This window comes from Seriola aureovittata, chromosome 15 (assembly GCF_021018895.1).
Source record: "Seriola aureovittata isolate HTS-2021-v1 ecotype China chromosome 15, ASM2101889v1, whole genome shotgun sequence".
In the NCBI taxonomy this organism is placed as follows: domain Eukaryota; kingdom Metazoa; phylum Chordata; class Actinopteri; order Carangiformes; family Carangidae; genus Seriola; species Seriola aureovittata.
The window spans coordinates 26,198,916-26,226,596 of NC_079378.1; the positions used below are offsets into that span (position 1 = coordinate 26,198,916).

General features: G+C 37.2%; 2 protein-coding genes across 8 annotated transcripts in view; one reads left to right on the plus strand and one right to left on the minus strand.

Moving 5' to 3' along the window:
• The first annotated feature begins 79 nt into the window (after positions 1–79).
• LOC130182088 (androgen receptor-like) lies at positions 80–26,661 on the plus strand. The gene is made up of 8 exons (XM_056396673.1): positions 80–1,810; positions 9,247–9,398; positions 9,612–9,728; positions 14,145–14,423; positions 14,998–15,142; positions 19,054–19,184; positions 19,298–19,449; positions 22,858–26,661. Exons 1-8 carry the CDS (start codon positions 543–545, stop codon positions 23,014–23,016), a joined length of 2,403 nt encoding a protein of 800 aa, XP_056252648.1. The 5' UTR covers positions 80–542; the 3' UTR covers positions 23,017–26,661.
• LOC130182087 (oligophrenin-1-like) overlaps positions 25,275–27,681 on the minus strand; it is a 28,198-nt gene continuing 25,791 nt past the window's right edge. For 4 of the 7 annotated variants that reach the window (XM_056396669.1, XM_056396672.1, XM_056396662.1 and 1 more), the window contains one exon: positions 25,275–25,880. In XM_056396669.1, the coding sequence (XP_056252644.1) occupies positions 25,869–25,880 (12 nt within the window). In that variant the 3' untranslated portion in view covers positions 25,275–25,868. The remainder of the gene's footprint in view (positions 25,881–27,681) is intronic. The other 3 variants (XM_056396670.1, XM_056396663.1, XM_056396668.1) reach the window with 1 other exon arrangement.

Sequence of the window (27,681 nt, forward strand, 5' to 3'; positions counted from 1 at the left end):
AGTAATTTTGGTAAGGTGTTATTGAGAGGTCCATCTAGTTAATGTGTACAAAGGATTTATTTACCACCATGGAGGCATAAAGGCATCAGGAAAACAAATGACGGTTAAACTCTACAATCGATTTTCTATTAATCCTGTAAAAAAAATATTATTATTATTATTATTGTCATTAATATTATTGTCATCATTGTTGTTTTTTATCATTATTATGAATGAAATGTAACCTGAAGTAGGGAAGCCCGAAGAAATCATCCCAATAAAGCAAATAAATCACACACATACATAAACACACACACACACACACACACACACACACACACACACACACACACAGTTGGACATAAAATAAGCATAAATGAGGGCTTTGGTGTGGCAAATGTGAATCCCCATCTTCCTTCATATAATCTTTTTAAAATTGCCAAAGTAACGCCCAGCTTTTATTACAGTGAGTGTTTGACAGACAGTCACATCCTGAATTCAGGATTTTATCAAAGTGAACTTGAGCGCCTCTGACTATGAAGATCTCTGTTTAGGAGGAGTTTATGACTCCTGTGGCTCTCCCAGGACCTTTACCAAAACGATTTGCACATCGGGAGTGTTGGCTGAGCAGTAACAATCACTGGGACCTGTCGAGACTTCTGCCGTGCAAAGTTCGCTCTCCTGGCCAAGTGAACACTTTCTGGGAAATGAGCCAAACTAGCCGACAGTTATCTTGTAGCAGAATTTGTCCAGGGGGGGAGAAAATAAAAACAGGCGGCTTTGGGAGCGCTCCCAGTATGTCCCTAAAAACTGAAGAAAGTCGAGTTTATTTCATCAAAAACTCAACAGGACCTGGTGTTGGCAGACTGAAAGACTCCGACAATGCAGACGCAAACATTTACGGATCCGGACACATAATTCCGCAAGTCTGTGCCATGGAAAAACACTGCTGTGCTGTTCCCCAGGAGTTGGTAAACGCTGGGTGCCGTTTGGGCGATAGCCCGTCTTTTTCTGCTTGCGCCACAATCTCAGAAACAGCCAGGGAGCTCTGTAAAGCTGTGTCCGTGTCGTTGGGTCTGGCCATGGAGTCGAACGACACGAGCGACATGGACGCTGCTCTCCCCCCGTGTGCTGCAAGTGACCACAGAGATAATGTATTCGGAGTTGGAGCCATGCCTATCAACTATGCTGGAGCCCAGGCTGCCGCCACCGAGTACAGGTGCCCCGACAGAGATGACCGGCCCCTGCCCGGGCAGGAGCAACTGGTGAAAGTGTTCAAAAGTTCTGACACCGCTGCGCCTTTGCACCACTTCACGTCCACTCGGACATCTGTGGATGAGCAAAACTTCACACTGTGCGAGGCTGATGACATAACTTCAGCGCGTACTGCCTCTTGCCCTTACGTGCGGTCCGCGCCAGTCAGCTTGGCACACTTCGGCCAGACGGCGACACGGCCGTGTCGAGTCTTCAAACCCCCCGATGAAGAGGCTAGAGACTCTGTGGAAGCCATGGAGAACAAGTTCCTTGGCTATCAGCCAGAGCAATACAACGTCAAAGTCAAATCTGAGGACGGTGAACCTGCCGGGGCGTTGTGGACCAGTGATTACACCTTTAATGAGAAGTACAACTCTCCGTTTTGGGGTTCGAGGCACTGCATGAACGCGCACAGCACAGGAGCCAACACTGCGTTCATATGTAATCCATATGAGAGGAGCGTCATGCGCTCTGAGCAGTGGTACCCAGGCAGGATGCTGAGGCCGCCTTATGCCAACTCCAGCTACATGAAGACTGAAGTCGGAGAATGGCTGGATGTCACCTATAACGACACTAGGTAAATAATAATAATAATAATAATAATAATACTACTAATAATAATAATACTACTAATAATAATAATAATAATAATAATAATAATATATTAATAATAATGTTTAGTGAGCTCTGATTCCTGAAGATAATCCACCAGAAATGACCAATGACTCTCTGAGCCCGATGAAATGAAAATCTACAATTTGACCTTAAACTAACCCCAGTCACGAGTGAGGAGAGTGTCTGCTGTCTGTGGAGAATCCACCTCATCAAATAGCTCAAAGTGAAGCTTGACAATCTTCTGGCCAGCAACAAAACAGTTTCTTTCATCACAGGAATAGATGTATTTTAGAAGAAATCTTTAACCTGAACAGATTTAAACTACTACAGAGATAAAAGTGTATTTTAGGATTTTGGTTGCTTTCAATGACAGCATGAGGGAAATTTTGCTCATCAAACTGGTGTAATAATGCATTTTAAAAAGAAGTAGGAATATATTTGTCTGGTTCACATACTTGTCATTTCATTCATCGGATAGACCTGCAACCATAGCTGATTTTAGGTTTTTCTATTTAAATTGTTAGAAAATAAAAAAGTCTCTCGTCCCTTAATAAATGATATTTTCCACTGACCCTTTTATTTAATTTGAGGACTTTTCCCATTAGAAATATTCTTAGTGAGTGTCAACACTGTAAAAAGAAAAAATCAAAAACTCAAAAAATAATATTTGCTCATTTGTACATAAAATCCCATGTTCTTTCATCATAACACAGCTTCTATATTGCTTTTCTGGTCTCCTTCATCAAACAGCTAATATTGATTTCTGACACCTGATGATCATTTGAACGTGAATGGAGAGTGTGACTCTATTCTTGAACAGCTCTGCAGGGAAAAACTGCCTCACTGAAAAGTGATTTATGGCTTTTCTTTTAGTATAAATATAGTTTCCTTGTAAGAGAATATAATCACTGATTTTGTGGGATTCAGTTCATAAATAGACGTGACTACACAGAATGCACATGGAATGAAACTACAGCAAAGCAAGCAATGTTTTTTTTTTAATTTTGTGACAATTGTATATGTTAGTTAATGATAGTATGATTTTCTCCAAAAGTTCGACACTCATTTTTAGCTCTCAAGTCTGAACTGTTGGAGTACAAAGGACACAGAGTGGACATGTTGACTGACAGAAGTGTCACACGGCTGACGTTAGTATATCTTTTCTCCAACTGTGTGATTTCTCTGGGCTGGTGGTGAATGATTGAGAGCATTGTTTTACACTAGCATCTTTGGCTGTTGGAGCGCAATCCTTTCAAAACAAGAGTATCTGTACAGTGAATCATTAAACCAGTAAGGCAGAGGAAGCAGAAATCAGAGGGCTTCTTAAAAGTGAGGACAAGCAGCTGTAAAACCCCACAAGGAGCTGTCCATCTTCTCATCCCGCTGAGAGGATGTATCGCTACATGGTCTTCCTGACCTACTGAGCAGGAATCTAACTTCATTTGCTCTGAATAATAAAGACACAAAGTCTTAAACATACCATGCCAAATCTTTTTTCTATTTTATTTTTACGTAATTAGCCATGATCAAATTCTTTGACTGTAGATGGCGATATGAAATACAGAGGGAGAAAGACGATTGATCTGTGACGGGGGTCCTAAGTCAGACCAAACTGGTTTCAGACAGGTTATGCAGTTTAGACTACTAGCTCAGCAGGAAGTACATAAGCATAAAGACCTTGGAGTACAGTGAGCTCTAGGTCTGCTCTTACTTATCACCTCAGGTCCTTGCGTCTGTTCCAAGAGGCTAGTTTACTGAATTATCTGAACGTTACTGAATAAAACCCAGATCAGATCTTTGATGTGATCCTTGCTCCAGATCTGAGTTTTACTCAGTGAAATTATCTCAAAAGTTACTCTGAGTTATTCTCTGCAATGTGTATTCACATTATCAAACAGCTGCTTTGGTTTTTTGTTTTTTTCTATTTAAAGTGTCTTTTAACTGATTTAGACATGGTTCATCACTGTACCCTCCGTGGTGCATAATAGTTATAGAACTAGAAAATTCCAGGGAAATTTTGAGTGCCACGGGGGCTACTGCCGGGATGAGTACAGGATTTATTTCCAGTGTTCAAAAGTCACCCTGATCATATTCTGGTTTTGAGAAATGTCTTGATATAAAAGACTCTGATATAAAACAATGTCACATCCCTCCATCATGTATTATGTGGGAAATATCTCATATTCTGTGTTGTTTTTTTTAATAAAACAAGAGGCAACATGTCTTCAAACTGGCATTTAAAGGGTTAAAATCCTGAAAACTAATAACATTTGGTAGGTTTGAGCAGAACTGAAGTGGTTTAAGAGATGTATGCAAAAAAAAAAAAAAAAGCAGAAAGAAATATTGATATATGATGATTTTATAGCATTTTCTTTGTGTGTCCTTTTTTGGACGCGAGGAACCCCAGAGGGTACAAAATGTGTTACCAGTGTATAATAAACCTGTAGCAGTAACTGACATTAGATTTTTAAAAAATATGTCAAAAAAGACACTTTCTTGCAGAAATCCATATCTTCAGCTGTAACACAGCCAAAATGATCAGCAAATCAAAAAGGAAAAGTGAAGAAAATGTCCAAAAAAGGACAGAGGGACCCCTGAGGGTTAATAAATCCCATGAACCGCTATTTAAATTACCACTATTATGTTTTTTTCGGTGCTAAATTTAACATTACTGGAGGAAAGCATCGCGACCAGAATTGACAGCGAGAGAGGGCTAGTAGCTTCTCCTCTCCTCTGTCTCAGCGGAGACCGTCACAACTTCATTCACTCTTTTAACAAAACAAAAAAAAAAAGCAACGAAGGAAGCAGTAAATGGACTTACATATTTAAAACCTAACTAAATGTAATTTAAGACCTAACATGCGGCTAATGTAAAGCTAGCGGAGCTTGGAGAGTTGGCAATGTGAAAATCTGCCCAGAATTTGGCTTCTACATGGCTTCAAACAATTGCAAATTATGAGAAAACCGTTACTTCTTTTCAAAAACCGAAAACACAGTGACAGACACTGAAGCCAGAAGTTTCTTACAGTCTCTATTTTATTCAGATATTCCTTAAAATGAGTGAGTAAGCTCAGTGCGAAGACAGAGTGAGATTCTTTTGAAAAAAAAAGACGATTACATCAGGTGTCAATGAGAGTGAGAAAGGTATTGCTGCCGGACTCGGCACCCCCGTTTAAATTTTGTGCAGAGCCTGCCTGTCAAAGTTACATTTTATGAATCCCAACAACTATGTCTACATTTTGAGAAAGAATTATTTGTCTCCTTTTTACGGTTTGGCCATGAGCTCGAGTTAAAAATAAAAATAAAGGTTATTTTTTACTGCTTCACGCACTCTAGCCAACTGACGCTTTCACTCTAACTTTGAAGAAAAAGTGATTTCCACTCCTCCTTTGAGTGCTCACAGTTTGAAAAGTTTACATGTTATGTAAAAACAGTTGTTGTGTTTTTGAGAGCAGAAGTTTTCCTCCGTTTTATAGTTTGAATCACATTTCTACGTACAGGTATGAGAGAGCTGGGTGACTCAGAAAAAAGGTGAAATTTTGTAGAAAAAAGGTTAAATTTTGTGGGTTTTTAAAGAAAATTCCAATGCATTCCTAATGCATTATTTATTCCCAGTATTTTGGGAATAACTTTGGGAAAATTTGGAATTTTAACACCAAAAGTCATAGCACCTCTTTCAGGATCAAGACGCACGTTTTGATGTATATATTACCGGGGTTTTCTCAAAGCTGCGGGACAAGTTACGCGCCAAAATTTGGCGGAAGAATAATAATAAGCCTGAGGAACTCCACCCCGAGGCACTCCTCTCAGCTATTCTAGCTGTAGAGGAGTGCCTCGGAGCTGAGCACCCGTGGCACTAATTATGCTGCTACAAGGACAGAGACTTTGATGGGAATGAATGGAACACTAACACTTTTGGTGGAAATGCAGAAGAGGAACATGCATCAAGGCAGTTCTGTACTGAAGTGCCATTGTTAGAGGCCTAATCAGAAAAATCAGTTGAAACAGGGAATATCATCTTAAGACTGTAGCTTCTATGAGTTTCTCTCTTTTTTTTTGATGATGATGATGATGATGAGGAGGAGGAGGAGGAGGAGGAGGAGGAGGAGGGGTATTGCGTCAACGGTCTGTCTGCTGAACTTTATGTGTCACCAAATAGTTAAAATATCTCGTCTGGCCTGAATGAACACTTCTTGTTTCTGCTGCTGGGTTTGCCCTTATAAGACTTAGTTCCTCATAATTATTTGAAAAAAAAAAAATAGTGCTGTGGACAGAAATGTCTGCTGCAGTTTCACCTGCTCTGAATGTGCGGAATATCAAGAGTATAGAGTACGGTGCCATCTGAGAAAACATGAATGTGTTTTACATGTTTTTGCAACAAATGGTAGTTAAAATTGTAATTCTGGTCATGAGGACCATCATCAAACATTTTAATGTTAAAAATAGTTTTAATGATGTGATGGTTTATTGTGAGTTCTGTTTTTTAATCACCTATTTTTTTGTGTACAGTTTCCGGCACTCTGCAAATGTAATAATCATGATTTCAAACTTAGCAGGTCTGGAATTGTTTGACCAAATAGTTCTGGCTTTACTTAAGCATTTTATTAGAACTGTCACACAAAGAGACAACAGATGTTAAAAGGTCCGTAGCAAAGAGCAGGATTTTGTATAGCTCAGATTTGGACTTGTAATGAAGTGAAGATCCACAATGTGCGGTGAGAAAAGCTCTTACATATAATAAACAGTGAAAACTGCAGCGAGAAATCTACAGTAGTGGCTAATAAGTACAGTGATAATATTTATGCTTACAATACATTGGACCTGTCCACAATCCCTTACATGGGCCAAAATATGTCCTGCTCACCCGACCTGTATTCCCCTGACCAATGAGGAACTGCATACTGTTACCTCACAAAAGAAAACAGATGAAAACAGATGTTAGTTGAACTACATTGCTAGAGTAAGCACAGTTTCCAGGTTCACATTTTTACTTCAACTTCAGTTTTTTTATGAATGTGCATTAGTTTAGCAAATGACAGAGTGAAATGAGGCAAGTAAATAACAATCTGAAGCAAATCATGGGATTGGCCCATTCATCATAACAGAAGAATAGTATATATAGTAACATTAATCCTAATCTTTTGCTGCATCAATCAAACGGTATTGCACACGGATAATAGTTTTTACTTATCTTTATAGTTAGAAAAACATTAGACTCATACAAAAATCATTCTGTTTTTGTAAATTAGAAAATTGTGCTTATGTTTTGACCAAACTGTTCCAATAACAGTCTGATGTAATTGTAATGGGAGTCATTTACCTGTATATGGTGAGTGAATATCTGTGTTTCTGCAAAGTATTTCATTTAATTTTATGATGTATATATTTGTGATACAATAATAATAAAATAATTAAAATAAATAAAATAGAATATGTACAAGTATACAATATATCTAGTGTCTCTTGCACTCCAAATGTGTGGGTTAACATTACAATGATCACAATGTAAACAAATCAGGTACTACACCAAAGTACATCTCATCAAAGATGAAAAAATAGGTAGGATTTAAGGCCGTATGTCAAGAGGTCTTTCAACCATACAAGTAAAGTAAGAATTAATATTTATATTCTCAAACCTGGACAAGAAATATAATAATAATATCATATAATAATATAATAATATAACAGATAATAAAAAACATGGCATTAAAAAGAGTAATAACATAAAAACTATATCAGATATGATCCATCTGTGAAGCTCTACTCTTACATCTACACCAGTATCTTTCATCCGTACATACATACTCACAGGACTGTTTGGTGTTAGATACTCCACACAAAATGACGCAGTTGACAAATTGTTGTACAATGGAACAAACAACAACTGATGTTTAAAGTCAGATTTTCTAGTCACTATGTCTGGGTTAATTAAACCATGTTTATAAGTTATGTTCATTTTGATGAGTCCACCTGATTGAATATTGATATTGTTCAAATGAGTATGTATACACTGCACAATTTTGAATCTTGCAATTGTTTAATGGGACAACTGCTTAGGTCTTTACAAAATATGAATAATACTGATTGATCTTTTGATTTTTTCTAAAAGTGGTTTTATCACCGTGTTCTAACAGTAAAATTTTTCAAAGTAGAAACAGTTCTGTGAGCTACACTGTATTTAAAACTACTGAGAAGCTGGAGCAGTAAGTTATTAAAAAACATATTAGATGTTATACTAGTGAGGTTATACTAGTGTAATACCTCAAATAAACATATTAGAGGTTATACTAGTGTATAACCTCTAATATGTTTTTAATAACTTACTGCTTATGGAAGTAATGTTTTAGTCAGGTGGGTTATAGAATTGTGAGTATCACCCTACAGTTAAATATAATCAATCTGTTTTAACCTGTAGTAGCTGCACTGTGTATTGTTAGCAGTTGCCTTTGTTGATCTGTGCCCTCAGAGAGTTTTTTTTCACATTTATTGCTGATGGATCCAGACCACATAAGAATTCAGTGTCACTATTCATCACCTCAACTCTCCCTGTTTAACCTACCACATCATTTCAATCACAGCATTGACTGGGTGTCATTCTAAAGAAAGATAATTACAGGTTTCATAGTTTACTGTCATGCAGGAATTAAAATTGAAAAAGAGAGACCTTTCATACATACTGAACAACTTAAAGACTAGATCTATATTGTGATTCATTTAGATTTTGTCTTGTAATTTCAATTTCCCAGTTTATATAAATCGTTTTTTCCTCTGTCACTTAAAATCAATCAGGACACAGCAGAGGGTCTTCATTTAAGCTTCATTTTCGTCACTTTTACACCAAACCTTGCTATCTGAGTTGCACGTCACAGAGGCAACGTTATGTCTCTGCCTATTCCATTCTCTCAGTGTTCAAGGCTGAGGCTGGACGCCCGTCATGGCTCCCCCCACCCCCTACTTGGCTGTGGTGTTGGCGTTCAAATCTTTCCCACACCATCCTAAGTCATCACAGCCTCTGCAGTCCTTAACTCACACGGTGAGAGGCTGCAGCATGGTTCTGGCGAGTGAATATTAACTGCTTTGTGGTTCCATTTTGGACAGAATGTAATGAGTAAAAAGTAATTATGGACTTGTTGAATTCAAGGTTAGGTTTTATCTCAAATGACTATTAATTTCACAAGATATTAAAGTTACAAAAAACAGACACTAAAACAAAACTAGTGAATTACTAAAACAGTATTAGTAGTAAAAATATATGAATATGCAGTACTATTATTATTATTATTATTATGACAAACAATCAAATGTCAGTAATCAGTAGAAGCAATTTGTTTCATCACACCGCATGTTCAATAGCTGTTCATGGTCTGTAAATGTCCGGTTTCATGTGTTTGACTGCAGGCTTGAGGCTGGCAGAGAGCACCTGTTCCCCATGGAGTTCTTCTTCCCACCACAGAGGATGTGCCTGATCTGTTCAGATGAGGCATCCGGCTGCCATTATGGTGCACTCACCTGTGGCAGCTGCAAGGTTTTCTTCAAAAGAGCTGCGGAAGGTAAAAAGCTAAATGGTCTAACTTGGACTGGGAGTTTGCCCCCTCCCCATGTATCCTCACTGTTTGTTTAACATATTATTATTATTATTTCTTTTACAATTTGATACAAATATTCAGCAACTAAATCTGTTTTCTTTTCTTTAATTCGGAATGATATTTACAGTGTTTTACATTTCAGTCACTGTGGTATCTGTGGTTTCTCTGTCCATGCAGGCAAACAGAAATACCTGTGTGCAAGCAAAAATGACTGTACTATTGATAAGCTAAGAAGAAAGAATTGTCCGTCTTGTCGGCTGAAAAAGTGCTTTGAAGCTGGAATGACTCTCGGAGGTAGGGTGGATTCATGTACTAAAATCTTTTAAAGAAACAATTATCATTTATTTTTATTCCTGCAGTTTATTATAGCATTACTAATCACAAGCTATTTTTTTCTATCATCAGTTGTATTTCCCTTCAGACATAGTATATGCACTACACTATGAATATACATTAAGATATATACATTTGTGCAACGTAGACTATAATAAAAACAGTATATTACATACTGTATGGACAAAGCATACAGCAGAGAAAGTGTAGTCCTGAAAGTGAAAGTATTAATGGTTTCCCAAGACCAAGTACTTTATTCTCTCTTCACTGCACATCTTAGCTGACTCTCTTCAATTGCAGCATCATCACAATAGGGGATGTTACTGATAATCAAGCCCCTGACTGAGCTACCATGCAATTTAGACCTCTTCCATTCACTTCTTCTTACTGTCACCCAGACCTGTTCGTCATATTAGGCTGTAAAGATTGACATGTAGTGGACTAATTTTAGTCTTGTGTTCAATTTTCACTCTCTTCCATTTTCTCATTCTGTTAACGGTGAAAATTGTATGGGAAGCACAAAGCTGACATGAGACATGTGAATTAAAGTAGCAGACATGCTGGTAATTTCACCACCAGTCACTGACAAACCCATGGAGAGAAAATGTGATCTAATGCTGTGATTGTCAGTAAAAAGGCACACCTTTTCTAGTTGTGGCTAAAAAGATCCTTTCACTTATGTTCTCATCATGGACATGTAATTCACTCGCGGCATTTCACAGGAAAATTTATGACAATAATTTGTAGCAGTGAAGGCAAAAAATTTATACATTTGGTTTTATCATCCCAGAGGATTTTACTCAAAGTACTTCAAGGTAAAGTCATGAAATACTGAGAGAAAAAGAGAGGTCTATGCTTAATTTATTACAAAATGACAAATACAGTATATTGGCAGTTACATCAATTAAATTATAAGTATCATTAGATCACTGTTATTTGTTTCACTCCTAATAGTTTGGACAGTCTGAAGAAAAGCATTGAAATCTCTGAATCTTGCATCTGTTCAAGACTGAGGGGCATCACTGTCTTGAATGCTTAAATGCTTGTGTAGCAGTAATGACTTAGTACGGAGGTCCTCCAGAATAATACTGGGGTAATACTTTGAGATTACAGAGGTAGTAGCAAGAAATGTACCTTTAGTCAGTGGAAGTGACTGATTAGTGCTTTTAATTTTATGTCTTTGGCCATATACATAAACAAAGGCCATATGTTAGCTCTCATAATTACTTTAGGTCTCTGGATCAATTACTTAGATAAAACAGTCTGTCCTTCTCAGACTGTATGGGCCTTGCTTTTGATAACATGAAAAGACAACACCGTCAAGCTGAGCGTACAATTCAACAACAGCTGGAGGAGCTGATGCTACGCTATAATTCAGAATTCCTGTAACCCTGGAACCCTATTCAACTATTGACCATCTCATCGCTTCCTCCAAACCTGCTCTTCAGTACCATTCCCCTTATAGCTGTGAAAAACTCCTCATCTTTTTCTCTGAGTCAACAGTGTTAGGAGTTAAATTAAGTCAATTCATCTCCCTAATGTTTTAGCAACTATGAGTTGTTTTTAGATTTTATCTTGTCATAGTTTTGATTTTGGTTATGCTTATGCACCAAAAATTAAGAATGATGGATATTTCACTGAAATGATCATATATAAGATTTTGACATCTCCATTATTAATCAGGATATTACAGTTACAATTCCAGGTGTTTATCATCATGATTGCCATTATTATGTGTCATATTAATACCCTTATTATTATTATTATTATTATTATTATTACCCTAACACAAACTTAACCTCTATAGTAAAAAGAAATCTGTCATATGTCAGTCTTTCATTACAACAGTATCGTCCCATGATTATCTATTATTATGAAGGTATTACCCCATTATTACATTACTATATGGAGCTCTAATGTAAAATGTTACCCATTGTAGTTATTGTTAACAGCTCATATAAGTTTATTTCAAAATTATGTTATTCTTATTGGAAAATGTCACATTTGAGTGTTGAGCTATTAGGGACTGGAAGGTTTATCCATTTCCTCTCACTTCTTCCTCCTTTTGTCAGACTGTCAAATGCAGTGCTCACTAACACACACATAAACACACACACACACCTGCCCAGAAATACAATTTACATCAGTGAGCTTCTGTCATAATGACATCCACAGCCTGGACACCAAAGTAAGAGCAAAGTGGGATCTGCAAAGGCGCACAAAAAGTGCTAAACTGAACGTCGTGTTTTTTGTGCAGTTATGATCTTGGCACAAAATGTGACTACAGTGAGAAAAAAAATGGCCAATAAATTTCACACGTGCAGTTTGATTTGAGGGAAAATTGGCTTGTAATGGATTAATCTACAGTTTATTCACTGGAGGTCAGTTTTAGCTGGAAACAAAGTAAGATACGGCCCAGTGTGCGGGTCGACCTATACACTGAGTTTGTATACACAAAGTTGAGAGTGTCTCGTCTAATTAATTGTTCCTCTGGACTTAATGTGAGTGTAACAAAGACCGTGCTTGAATCCATCATTTGGATATCTCCTCTTGTGTATATTGGCCCCAGCTCAAGCATGGGGATCTTAAGGTTAGCTCAACCCAACCTATTTACACTGTACTCTGCGAAGATCAGATGCCTGTCTGTGTCACAGTCAAGAATCCCAGGGAGGAATTTTTAATTAACCATTTTTCTTTCAAATGTTTGTTATTGGATCATGAATGGAAATGTGAGACTTGCAAATGATCTTATATAATCTGCAATTTGCTACTTCTGAGAAAGACTTAAGTCGTATCTATAACTGGCAATTCAATATTTATCAGACTGAACTGAAAAGCCAGGCCACAGTTTTAATGAGACGTTCTCCACACAAGAGGCAATAGCATGACAATTAACTGTTATTTTTTACTGTCAGTCAACACCTATAAAAGGGATTAAAAAATATGTTGCCTCATATTTTAATTCATAGTTTTTTTACTGCCTAAAGATAAATACATTCATTTTCAGAGAATTAGTTAATGAAATTATGTCTTTTTTTATGATTTTGTTGAGCATCCCACTTTGACAACAAATGTCTGTTCTTGAATGCACTCAGCACATACTCACCACTTGTATGTGTCTGTCACTCACACTCCAGCACAGCTCTCATTCTGAAATAACAGGCTGAGTTGAAATGACACTGTTTACAGCCCTGTTACATGTGGACAAAAAACAGTCAGGGAGTGTAGTAAATGGTTAACCATCCTAAACCTGACTGTTAAAGAACTATTGTAACATAATTATTCCTATGCTCACTGTATATGGTCCATGCGACCAAATCAAAGACCCAGCTCCAATTTACTGTAGTTTATAGGTGCAGGTTGCCATATGGAGCAGCTGCCTCAGGGATTTCAGAATTTTTGAGGAAAGTAATTGTAGCTTTGTCATTGCTTAAAAAGAGGGAGTAGGGTTTTTATATATAGATTCAGTATCATTTTGAGATTTCATTGTCTTTCATTTCTGTATGTTTTGTGAATGCAAATCTGCAGGATTTACTGAGTTATGCAGTTACACGATATCTTTTTAGGACTCTACTCTACATCTGTATTGCCAGGACTCACTCATGATGACCACATCCCTTTCCACAACATGAGGCTCATCTGGTCCGAGATGTTCTTCCAAATAGGATTTGATTCAGTATCTTCAAAGCTATTAGCAGATCAGTATTGAGTATTGTTGGATAAAATTGGTATTTCCCTTAAAAGGCTTATTTAAAACCCACAGTTGCAGTAGGAGACATTTCTAAATGATGATTTAGAAAGTAGAGCTAATTTTCAACAGAGAAGTTTTGGTTGCGCAATTTTCCTCTAATGCTCAGAGGAGAAAACAATAACCCACAGTGTGTATACAGACACATTGTCTTGTTTAACAATGATGACCTGAGGATTTAAGTGATTGATTTTGAATCAAATCAGCTGAATAACTGTGACCATTTTTGAAAGGGAAACCCTGAGGAATGAACCTCCATCAATTCATTCTGGGTCTTACATTTAGCTGTAACAGGTAAAGTGTGCAGTAAAGACCTCAAAATCAAAGGCAGAAAATCTATCATCCATCAAGTCTTTAGAGTCAGAGCAGCTGGATTCACCAATCAAATTCAATCAGATGTGTCAAACCTGAACTGAGGGGATTAAACAATGTGCAAAAAATATGGTCTGACTACAACTTTTATCCCTTTATTTCCTTGTAATTCCAGTCAGGTGGATTGGAAATTGAAGATCAGTTTGATTTGTAACTTTCTTTGCTACGAAATAGCATATTTATTCATTGTCACAGCTGAAGTTGTAACCTTTTAACAACTGAACTGATTCTCAGGTTTGAGTCTCCTTTGTTTGTAGCACGTAAACTAAAGAAGATTGGTCAACAGAAAAACCCTGAAGAGGATCATCCTGTGCAGGACGCTGCAGAGGTCATCCAGAGTATCTCTCCTAAATCAGGCCTGAACTTGAACTCCCAGCTGGTCTTTCTCGACATCCTGGAGGCCATTGAGCCAGAGGTGGTGAATGCAGGACATGACTATGGCCAACCAGACTCAGCGGCCACCCTGCTCACCAGCCTCAATGAGCTAGGAGAAAGACAATTGGTCAAAGTGGTCAAATGGGCGAAAGGATTGCCAGGTAGGACACTGGTTGAGATTTTAATATGATCAGCAATTTCCTGATAAATCCACCTGATAAATGTAAGTTCCTGAGGGCAAGGTTTTTGGCAGCAGAATGTTTAACTAAATTAATTAGCTGAAATATGATCTGAGGGTAACTGCATTAAGGTGATAATTGTGTATAAGACACTGATCACAGCAGTTTTAAATAAAGTATGAAGTCAGGAAATAATGAATTGTATTCCATCTCATTTGAACTACCAAACCTGTGACTACTGTGACACAATGCAGTGAAACTCCTCTTTTGTATTTAATAATAATAATATTAATAATAATAACGTAATTTATACAGCACCTTTTAAAAAGAAAGTTTACAAAGTGCTTTGACAAATGAATCAAAAGTAATGATGGTCAAAAGCAGGACAGACAAATGGTAGAGTTAGAGAGGGAGGACAAACAATATAATTTGTGGTCTTTCATCAGTTTTCTCAGATATGAGAATGATATTGGGTAAGATTGTGCTCACAGACCTGGATATATATCTATATATATATATATATATATATATATATATATAAAATCTCTGTCCTTAGGTTTTAGAAATCTTCATGTGGACGACCAAATGACTGTCATTCAACATTCATGGATGGGGGTGATGGTGTTTGCCCTGGGATGGAGGTCATATAAGAACGTCAATGGCAGGATGCTTTACTTCGCCCCGGATCTTGTGTTCAATGAGTATGTACAGCTATGAATTCTTGAATTCAATTACATACAATGTTCTCTAAAAGGCTTTTATCAGGGGGTGACCCAACATGCTGTGCTTCTCATTATGTTTAAAGATCACCCCAGTGAGTAAGCTGGTGCTATCATACATAATAAAGACAGTATTCTCTCTCTGTCTTCATCCCCTTCTCTCACCATCTTTCTGTGATTTGCTTTCCTGCCTGTGCACAAAGACATCTCTAGAATTTCATAAAAGTAAAGTACAGATGGTTGCAGGATTTTTAGGACAGTGTTCATCCAATTCCCTCCTTAGGTGTTCTTTTGTTACTGTAGGATTAAAGTAAGGAACATTAGTTTTCAGCATTCAAATTCACATGGACCTGGTATTCGAAGCTTATTCATATGAGGTCTAAGGTATATTAATGGTTACACAAACTTATTTAGTATCATCAAATGTTTACAGTATGTATGCGATGATTGTGTTCATCTACTGCAACCAAACATTTGCATACATAAATACATTGGATGAATCTTTCCTAAGTCAGTATATTGCAATTTATAGATAAGGAAAAAACCGTAACCCTGATTTTTTTATAAATTTTAGAATAAATTGTGTTTCATTTTTATAATAACTGACAAAATAAAGATATTGTGATCATGACCAGTTTTAAAAGGCCAGAAATCTTTTATTAGGATTCGGGCAACATCTGCTCATGTTGCATACCACATTTGGTTTTAATGGCTTCAATTTTGCAATAATAGACCTTAAAATCATCCTCTGTTAAAAGGCAGAAAAATAGTTAGACACAAGTCTTCAAAGCAAGAACAGGTGTCACAGTCAGAGAAAAGTGATCAAAAGAAATTTAAACATATACCATAATTACAGTATCACATTCACAGCTGCCCTATACTACCGTGTGTTATTAAGCTTTGGTTAATAACTTGTGGAGAGAAGTATCCCTGTTGAATTTGCAGAAGTCCCCAGTAAGAATTGATATTTATGAATATAGCTGCCTACAGGTTGATGAAACAACCTTATAACTGGGAGATAGCTGACTCAATCTTGATTTGTGCAGGAAGTGAATGAGCAACAAAACCCAAACTGCTGCACTGAAGCTGCTTGGTGATCAACAGATATGACTGTGGCAGGGAACATGAGAATTTAGTAAGGCCTTGAATAGTAAAAAGCATCTCATATTGATGACATAAGTGGATACTTAATTGTAGAAGCCCAACATACAAGATAGCAAAAGTAGCCTACATTAAGCTATTTCTATTTAATTTCATGTAGAACTGTTAGACAGCCTTATATCTGCTGTTTGATCGACTAAAACCAAACTGTGTCACTTAATAAAGAGAGAGAGGACCATTAGTGGGTTGTTTTCTTTGTCTTTTTGCTGTTTTAGTGTCCCTGCATGTGACTCCACAATCATTATGCAAAATAACAGCAAAGTTTTTGACAAAAAAACACAAACAGTGTATGAATGTGTAATTGAGGATAACCTCAATATTATATTCTAATTAGAGGGTCCTTCCATTTCGGCACAATTTCCAAGTGGATGCCGAGATTATCCTGATGAGATTACTCTGTCATCATTATCACCATCATCATCATCGTCATTTAGTTTACACAGTCACTCTATAATTTAATAATTCGATTAAATGCTGGCCTGTGGATTTTATATATTTATACAATCACATACCTGAAACCTACATACCTGCATCCATTCCCAGAGAGATGGAGAACATTCAGCTCTGAACATTAGCTCTGTTGCATATCTCTTTGTCTTTCAATTTTAGGCTCTTTCCTGTGGTCTGCTTTCAGTCTTTCTGTACTAAACTACAGTAACAGTAACTATCTGATTCTTAAATATGCCTTATTTCACCTTCATGTTCACAGCATGAAATTATGTTACAAAGTGTAGCATAAAAGTAAGGAACATTAGTTTTCAGCATTCAAACTCACATGGACCTGGTATTCGAAGCTTATTCATATGAGGTCTAAGGTATATTAATGGTTACACAAACTTATTTAGTATCATCAAATGTTTACAGTATATATGCGATGATTGTGTTCATCTACTGCAACCAAACATTTGTATACATAAATACATTGGATGAATCTTTCATAAGTCAGTATATTGCAATTTATAGATAAGGAAAAAACCGTAACCCTGATTTTTTTAATAAATTTTAGAATAAATTGTGTTTCATTTTTATAATAACTGACAAAATAAAGATATTGTGATCATGACCAGTTTTAAAAGGCCAGAAATCTTATATTAGGATTCGGGCAACATCTGCTCATGTTGCATACCACATTTGGTTTTAATGGCTTCAATTTTGCAATAATAGACCTTAAAATCATCCTCTGTTAAAAGGCAGAAAAATAGTTAGACACAAGTCTTCAAAGCAAGAACAGGTGTCACAGTCAGAGAAAAGTGATCAAAAGAAATTTAAACATATACCATAATTACAGTATCACATTCACAGCTGCCCTATACTACCGTGTGTTATTAAGCTTTGGTTAATAACTTGTGGAGAGAAGTATCCCTGTTGAATTTGCAGAAGTCCCCAGTAAGAATTGATATTTATGAATATAGCTGCCTACAGGTTGATGAAACAACCTTATAACTGGGAGATAGCTGACTCAATCTTGATTTGTGCAGGAAGTGAATGAGCAACAAAACCCAAACTGCTGCACTGAAGCTGCTTGGTGATCAACAGATATGACTGTGGCAGGGAACATGAGAATTTAGTAAGGCCTTGAATAGTAAAAAGCATCTCATATTGATGACATAAGTGGATACTTAATTGTAGAAGCCCAACATACAAGATAGCAAAAGTAGCCTACATTAAGCTATTTCTATTTAATTTCATGTAGAACTGTTAGACAGCCTTATATCTGCTGTTTGATCGACTAAAACCAAACTGTGTCACTTAATAAAGAGAGAGAGGACCATTAGTGGGTTGTTTTCTTTGTCTTTTTGCTGTTTTAGTGTCCCTGCATGTGACTCCACAATCATTATGCAAAATAACAGCAAAGTTTTTGACAAAAAAACACAAACAGTGTATGAATGTGTAATTGAGGATAACCTCAATATTATATTCTAATTAGAGGGTCCTTCCATTTCGGCAAAATTTCCAAGTGGATGCCGAGATTATCCTGATGAGATTACTCTGTCATCATTATCACCATCATCATCATCATCGTCATTTAGTTTACACAGTCACTCTATAATTTAATAATTCGATTAAATGCTGGCCTGTGGATTTTATATATTTATACAATCACATACCTGAAACCTACATACCTGCATCCATTCCCAGAGAGATGGAGAACATTCAGCTCTGAACATTAGCTCTGTTGCATATCTCTTTGTCTTTCAATTTTAGGCTCTTTCCTGTGGTCTGCTTTCAGTCTTTCTGTACTAAACTACAGTAACAGTAACTATCTGATTCTTAAATATGCCTTATTTCACCTTCATGTTCACAGCATGAAATTAAGTTACAAAGTGTAGCATAAAAAAGGCAGAGGTGTTGGAAGAGATGCCAAAGTTTGATCTCCCACTGTTGTTCTCCCATGCATGTTGATATAATCATTCAGGCAAGTTGAACATGAACTATCCAATCACCTGAACTTTAAACCAGTAATAAATGACGGGGATTCTAGTAATGGATCAGAGCTGCATGTTTTCCACATCTTGCACCAGATGTCAAAGAACCCACAGCAGAAATCTGATATTTCAGATTCTTATACTTTCTCCATTACAGCATTTATAGAAATGGATCTAACCTCTGACATTCTTTCCTCTTTTGTAGTCATTCATTACAGAATAAATGTCCAATGTATAAGCAATTTATCCTTGCTTCTTGTGATTGAACTCATTCATTCACATCTCCTGACCTTTTTATGTCTGCAGACATCGGATGCACATTTCCACCATGTATGAGCACTGCATACGGATGAGACATCTTTCACAGGAGTTTGTGCTGCTGCAGATAACTCAGGAAGAGTTTCTCTGCATGAAGGCTTTGCTCCTCTTTAGCATTAGTGAGTACTGTCCTGTGTACTGAGCATCATGACATCAAAAGTTGAGCTGTCAAAAAAAAAAAAAAACTGAACCACCAAACATGTAGTCAAAAGTGTTTTTCTCTTTTCACCAGTTCCAGTTGAGGGTCTGAAGAGTCAGAAGTACTTTGATGAGTTGCGTCTCACCTACATCAACGAACTTGATCGACTCATTAACTATCGAATGACGACCAATTGTTCTCAGAGGTTCAACCAACTCACCCGACTCCTGGACTCGCTCCAGATGGTGAGACACACGGCTTCCCATGATTTCAGCTGAATAATGTCACATGTGTATTCCTTTCCCATGTCACAACACGTGGCTGCATTTCAGTGAAAACTATAAATCAACAGTTGTTATTCTACCAATTTGCCTAAAGCATTTCTTGGTGATGCATACGCGCAGACCCGTCGCCAGACATCAGTCTTAAGGGGGGCATAAGAAATGCATGGGAGGGCACAATTATTATTAACCTACAGTACGTATATTTTTAATAATCCTATACTGTATTCGCGCATCATGTAATCATCACGTTAAACATAACCAACAGCAATATGACCAGGTATAGCCGACAACATCAGTCCTCATAGTTTAAAGCAATACATTACATAGAAGCAACGTTATGAATATCCATAAAACACTGAAATATATAACAGATGTAACACCAGAAGCATCTCTCAAACATTGCATTTTAAAGCAGTCAACAGAGGGATATGCATTGCCATTAGACACAGACACACGCACGCACATACACACGCACAGAGACTTTAAACCTATCTAAAACCAGCATTATCTCCACGTAACGGCAATTGATTCACCACTAAAACCTCCAGCATATCTATTACGGCTGACATGTAGAATCTGTTGGGAGCCAGTTGTTCTGAATTTAAGAGAGTGGAAATCTCTTTCCCTGTCTCTCTACGTGTTTCTGAATCTCTCCACATTGCTTCACAGGCTAAATGTTCTTTTGAAGCTGCATGCTTATTTAAGTCCTTGCCTGTTTCAATTGCATGTTTCCAATCATTAAATCCCTTAATGGAGAAGGTCGCGTCCGATGATACAGATTTGAATTTCCTGCAGGCATAACAAAATGCAGCGTCCTTTTCCACCGAGTCCCTGTTCAAATACCAGCTAGAGGAAAAATATCGTTTTTTTGAACCAAACATTTTGCCTGGATATTTCTTCAACACAACCTGTTTGGGTTTGTCCGTGCCGAGGTCACTCACACCCACTGATCCAACAGGCAGTTGTGGCCCAAATACTGCCCCAGTCGCGGTTGCACTTGACCTGCTGGTAGCCTCCGCTCCGTGGCCGCTGCAGGTCCTGCCAGGCCCAGGGTCGGGCTCCACGGAGCATCTAGCAACGGGCTCAGACTGTCGTCCACGGTCTCCTTCTCCAACGACATCAGGAGGCGTCGGTGTCGTATCCCATTTGGCAGAGGAGACTGTTGCTGGGCTTTTCAACCACTTACGAATATCCATGATGAACTAGAAATGTAATAGCAAGCCGGTGAAAACTCATCCAGCTTCACTTTCAAAAATGCGCGGTTACTGTTGAGCGGCTACATTGACGCAGGCTACGTCACGTACATAGCGTAACTTTCTTTTCAGTAAGGCCGTGATAGGCTGTTGCAGTGTACATTCCCATCAATCAAACAAAATCACACCATTGTTTCTTTATATTTTTAATGTTTTAATGATAAATAATACAACATTAGTATTTCTCAACACAAAATTGGCTACTATGATAATATAAAATAAGAATTAAAGTAATCTCTTTAAGAGATCTGTGCCTCAAGTGGGGGGGCACAAGCATTTTTGGGGGCGGGCCAGGCCCCCTATGGCCCGCCCATAGCGACGGGTGTGGTTACGCGCATGAAGTTGCATACTCCAGGGGTGACACACTTTAAAAAATTGAGTGTCTGTGAGGACAAATAACAAAGGCACTGTGGGTGAGCTGGTCTTCAGTTGCTTTACTTAAAAACGTTAACTGCCAACTACATCAATACAATCAACACAATAATCACAATATCAAAATGACTCAATTTCAAAAATGCAATAAAACTATTCACCAGATATTTACAATGTTAATTCTATATCATTTTACTATTTATAATTATAATCTTTACCAATGTAAACAATTATCGTATTCCCCTTTATATATTAAATCACAAAACAAGCATATTAATGTATCTATAAGAAAATCTCCCTCTTCCTATTTCTGCAGCACCGCAGCCTGAGCGCTTTCTGGTTGCCTAGCAACGGTAAACTGCACTGTGCTGTTGATCAGCTGCGGCTCGCGCTGTAGCTGTTATACACCGTTAACTAACCAGTTAGAAAATAACAAATTAACAAAACTATTGGATCTACTGACAAAATATAACTAAATGTAAACCACAAAACACTGTAACATTTACTTCACACACACACACACACACACACACACACACACACACACACACACACACACACACACGCACACACACATCTACCAGCGGAGGACGGCAAACTTCAACTCTCACCTCGCTTCCGTTAGAAACACTAACACCAGCTAACACCGACAGTTACACAATTAACATATAAGCAAGATTATCGAAAACACATAACAATACACAAAACAGAAAGCACACAATATTTACAACATGTACAACCGAACGCCCACAGCTTATATAGCCTCACAAGTGGTCTCGTGCCTGGAATACGAATGTTTAAAATTTTAACGCGGGGTGTCTGTAAAAATATAAAACATATATACATATAAACAACACACATTAATGAGTGGGCAATTAAATAAATAAATAATATTAAATAACTATCCTATGTGCCACACATGCACTTAAATCTAAGTGGATGCTGTGTTTTTAATAGCCCATGGAAAAACCCATGCTAGTACAAGCAGAATCTGAATGCATTACCTTAAAAATCTAACAACTGTTCTTCAGGGTAGAAAGAAGCCTAATCGATGAGTTTACTGTGATTCAGAGCTCTACAATCCAAACATTTTAGGCCATGCCTGTAAGGTTTATAGTAAGGATCTGGACCAACAAAGCAGAAAAGAGTGGACTGATGAAAAAAAGTTATTTTATTTAAAATCTTGTTGGGAGTAGTGGAGCAGGGCAGGCAGGTGTGACAAACCCACAGGTTGAGCAGGTTAACCGAAATCCAAACAGACATGACGAGATGGGGGCTGAGCGTGGCAGGTGGCAGAGGAATAAACCTAAGGCACAGGAATCTCAGGGTTACCGAAAAGTTCAACAAGACACAGAGCAAAATTGTTTCAAAAGAGGAAAAAAGAGGCCGTAGTGTCTGCGCGATGAGTTGGAACGATCTGTCAACGAGTGAAGAGTTGAATGGGAGATGGGAGCACGATCCAGGAAGCAGCGCCCAGCTGAACGCTCACACGCACACGCACGCGCACGCACGCACACACACACGCACACGTACAGACGCAAACTCGGGACAAACAAACACAAGAGGGAAGGGAACACAGCAGAGAACACAAGGAAAACAGGGAAAGAAAAGGACCAAAAGGTCCTAATCCTAACAGTGCCATGACTATATCTTATGTTTTCATGACTCATGTTTCCTGAGTTATTGTTAAAACTCTCTGCTTGTAGTGAACTTAATTCAAATGATGTTGTCTCTTCTGTTTCAGATGGTGAAGAAGCTCCATCAGTTTACATTTGACCTTTTTGTTCAGGCTCAATCGCTCCCCACCAAGGTCAGCTTTCCAGAGATGATTGGGGAAATAATCTCAGTACATGTACCAAAGATCCTGGCAGGTTTGGCAAAACCTATCTTGTTTCACAAGTAGAAGGGGTTTTTTATATCAAAAACTGACTCAGCTTTGCTGCCTCCATAAACTGTAACAAAGGCTTTGCACTGTTTCCGTACATGTTCAATCAAATAGCTCATAGCCCTGTCATGTATTCATTATTTAATTTCAAGTTTTTTTTCCTTTTAGCCATAATTGAGATTTTTGCTCAGAACTGTTAAAGCTTTTATCTGAAGAGCTGCGAGTGTTTTCAGATTGAGCGGAGATGCTACTTTGCAGTCTGTAAATAAAGATTGCAGACATCTGAAAGTAGCAGGGTTAAAAACATCAAGTTTTGCATGTGACCTTCATTATACATACACTTGATGAGGTACACATACATACAAAAACAAGAGAACATGTGATGGCCCAAAGAGTAAATGAGAATTGGATCACAGAAATAAACAGACACTTCCTGAAATCTGTTTTTAAAATGACTGCCTTCAAGAGCAAGCTCCTGCTTGTGAAAACTAGAGTGGTAAATACAACTTGGAAGGCATTTAAGTGCTTAAATAAGATGTGTAGGTTTTAGATTTGTTTTCTTTTGTTTTTTTATTAAACTTTGTAACAGATACAAAAAAAAATCCTGACATACTGGTGTGACATTAAATGTGGGATAAAACTATGGAGAAAAGACCATGGTCATTACTATGGCAAACAGTGTAGATATGATAGTCAGCTAAGGCTAATGTAAAACATAAAGTTGATGTTGTCTTGATACTTTGTGAAGAGTAAACATAAAACATTAGATTTGCTAAGAAAAAGGGATATTCTTGCAGTTAATGTGTAGTTAAGAATAAAGCTTTGTGGACATGTGAGGTCTCAGTTATAAACAAAGATTACAAATTGAATAGAGTACTAGTTTTTGATATGAAAATCCAACTTATATATACAATAATTAATCACACCATGCTTCTTAACAGCTGGAGTTGTAGAAAATTATTTAGCGTTTCTGCAGTCACAGTTAGCAGAAATGTATTTGTTTTTCCATATTCAACTATTTGGCAATAAAAAATCTGTATACACTAGACTTTGTTCATTCAGTATTCTCCTAAAATCCAAATTATTGATGATTCAAACCCTCGATGTTAAAACCATGTCTTTTTGAAAGACAGTGGACAAGATGACAGCTCAGGTCAGGTGTTGTGTTTGGTAGTAGCCACACAACCAAAACCTCACATTGTGTATCTTAAGCATAAAGAGTTTTTCACTATTTGCTCTTGTCTACTTTTGAAATCACAAATGATGAGTAGTACAATTCTTCACTGCATAGTGTAAAAATTCAGCCAAGTCACGGTCATAAAAGAAACAGACTGAGTTACTGTTAAACATACACACATTGCTTTGAAGTCCTTCATCACTCACACGTGTTGTCTTCACACAGGGCATTGCTTTTGCTTGACTGAGCCAATGCAGCACAATGCAAATATCTCCAGAAGACACTTTGTGCTTATTGTCACTCTGCACTTCAAATATTGTCCCGTCAAGTTGCCAGCAAATGTGTTCGAGCTGTTTTCTCGATGTTACTAATTTTAAAGCATTAACTCATAAATATGTAGTTGGGAAACTTGTTAACGCAGGTAGTTGGCATAAGTGAAGTTGGAAAAATTATGTTGTTTTGATACTGTATTCCTCCACAGCACAGCTTCAGAATTAATTTATCTATGATAATTAAATAGTAAGATGACTTTACAATCCAAGCCAAAGGCAACATGAATTAGTTATTGACAATAAACTATATTCTTGTATCCTTGTATCTGTTTAGATACAGTGGCTGTAGAGAGTATTGAACCTCCCATCAAATTATTTATTTACCATAAAGCATGTAAATGTGAAGCAAAGACACATGGCAAATTACAAGCCTTTATTTTATTTTTACCAAGAGATTTATTGAGAAAAGTAAAATAAAGTCACCAGCTATAACACAATGCACTTAGTCTACAGCTCTAAACTGCTCTGCCGCCCTCCAACCTTGCCAGACATCATGGTGTTGACAGCAGCAGGGACTGGGAGACTTATACCCACACTAGGGAGAAAGGATGGCACCAAATACAGACAAATATTGAATGAAAGCTTGATTAAAAGATTAGGGCAGTAATGTGCCAACAGGACAAGAAATAATAAACTCAATAATCTCACAGCCAATTTAAACCTGGGATTCCAGGAAGGCCCTGCCAAACCTCAGAGATAAAACCAAGAAAGAAAATCAGTGGAATGCTTTGACATTATTGACAAATTGATTGCTTGAGCGAAACTGATGAAAATTATTACTTTACAGTAATTTATTGAGTTGAATACAATTATCAGTTTTTGCATAAACCATACACAGACATACAACTACACTTGACAGAGAGTAATTTAGACTGAAATTGTTTCTTTCAGTAAAAGAACTAGAATTGTAGGAGATTATAACTTTTCTCAAACCAGCTGTTCTGTCTTTATTACAATCCAAAACAACTAACTTCTGTGGCTTATTCTACATTGTTCAAACATTTTCAACAATGTTTTCTAACTCTGTAAATTCAATACTACAAGCAATTTCTTTTACAAGCTTGTAGATGCATGCATCATGTATTTGTATAACTGTGTGTGTAACTTTTAGCTTTACAGAAAGCAAAGCATGGACATCCATGTTTCCCTCCAATTACCTGTTTGTTATATACTGATAGTGTCATCATTGTTCAATGCACGGTACATCTATCAGAGGGCATGATAACTATATATTGTACAGTGATAAGTTGACTGATAGTTTCACAGTTTTTTGTAACAGATTCATTCATAAAGTTAAGCGTGTAGAGTACTTTACTTCATCTGAACAAGTTGATGTCTTCATGTCCTCCTTTTGTCTTTTCCTACAAAATCTGCTGTGTGAAAAAGAATGGGGGAGAAAAGGGAATCCATGAGCTATGGATACATACACTTTGGTCCATGAGACTTGACTCCACTACCACAACCAATTATAGCCCTGAGACTTGAATAAATGTGTCGTCTGTCATTTGAGAAGCAGCAGTTCAGTATAAAATTGAAACTACACAGAAGTCTGATAAAAACACTACTGGAACCCAGATTCTTCATGTGAAAAAAACTATATTTTAAGTTTTGGGTGAGTTTTGATTAAATTCTAAAATTCAGATATCTATCAAGACTTCTTACGTTTCCTGAATGCACTATATTTTAAGACTGTCACAGTTAACATTTCCTACTCTTAAGCCCTGAAATTAATGTTGGTTTGAAATGATGTTGTAATTAGTTTTTTTAAATGCTGTTTAGCTTTATCATATATTACACGGGGAAATTTGAAGGCGTTATCAGTGCCACTGGACACACATCTCAATGAGCCATATACTGTCGATGCCCCTGTAAATTCTTGATACTAAAGCGATTTAATCACAGTAGATTACAGTTTTTGTATGATTTCAATGGACAATGGCCGGTATGTGCCCAGTGTACTGCAGATTAACGTGGTTTTTTGTACATGAAACAGTAACTGTATTGATTTGTTTAATGTCTGTTGTAGTGTCCGGATACTTGTCTTTTAAAGGCATCTCTTGTATGATTTATACCTTTTGTGACCTGCTGTGTGTTTTTCAAAGGTGTAAAGCTGCATCATCTTTTGAAAACAATTAAAATAATTCTGACTCTGAAGATGGGGATGTTTGTTTGACAGATCAAGTAACTGAACACTAAATGAAGAAGCACACGATAGCAAGGCATGAGGGCATATTAAACTAAATAACATTTAAGCCTTAAGTCCACTTACACTTTCCTAGTTTGTCAAAAAGCTGTCTTTGTCATGCTGGAGTAATAAATTGAGAAAAGTACAACAAATGTACATTAATGGAAAGGAGAAAAACTACAAGTACCACGTATCAGGTGCTGCATTCCCAAAGCCGTGGAATACATTAGCACTAAATACAGCTTGGACATCCAGTAAACATGGTGCATGCTTCAGTAAGAACACACATTCTTTTGTTCTTGTGTGTGCTCCCCTATGTAAAAGTCTTGCATTCGGCCGCATACTAATTTACTGAGGCTCAAGGTCATAATGAATCGGTATGAAATTGGTGAGGGAATTTCCACAGGTCCTGTGATGTGGGCCAACTATCCACCACTGCTGAGGAAATTGGGATACAAGTTGGTGGAATGAGAGAGGCAGAGGAGAGGAGGAATGGCTCGGGCTGGCAGTGGACATTGGAATGTTGTGGTACTTTATTTGAAATGCTTATCTGGGGGGCAACAAGAACGCAATATGGGCCTTACATGTACAGAAATTAAAGTTGCTATTAATGATTTTCCTTCAAAAAAAAAAAAAAACTCCAGGAAAGGGTGACCTTCCAATAGAATTTTATGCAACATTTTGGTCAAACATAAATCCCCTAGTTATAGAAACTGTTCTGCCCAAAGAAATCACACTCTCCCACAAACACTGAAGCAGGTTGGAGAGAGTGATAGACTTTCTTATTTTAGACATATTAGTTGAATCAACTGTGGTTAAAATAATTCATAACTAACGCCATAAATAATAAATTAGTACAAATTTTCCAAAGTATTATCCACTACAATTTATACAAAATAGATTTAAAAATGAATAATAGAACATGTCTATCATTAATACAGTATGCAAAGAAGTATAAGTATTCAAAACTGTTGACAGTTGATGCAGGA

Bases quoted from the DNA above. Each gene is read 5' to 3' on its own strand.
- LOC130182088 (XM_056396673.1), top strand. From the start codon at position 543: ATGACTCCTGTGGCTCTCCCAGGACCTTTACCAAAACGATTTGCACAT. The intron at 9,729-14,144 runs GTAGGGTGGATT...CTTTGTTTGTAG, and splicing joins AGCTGGAATGACTCTCGGAG to CACGTAAACTAAAGAAGATT. The intron at 15,143-19,053 runs GTATGTACAGCT...TTATGTCTGCAG, and splicing joins CCGGATCTTGTGTTCAATGA to ACATCGGATGCACATTTCCA.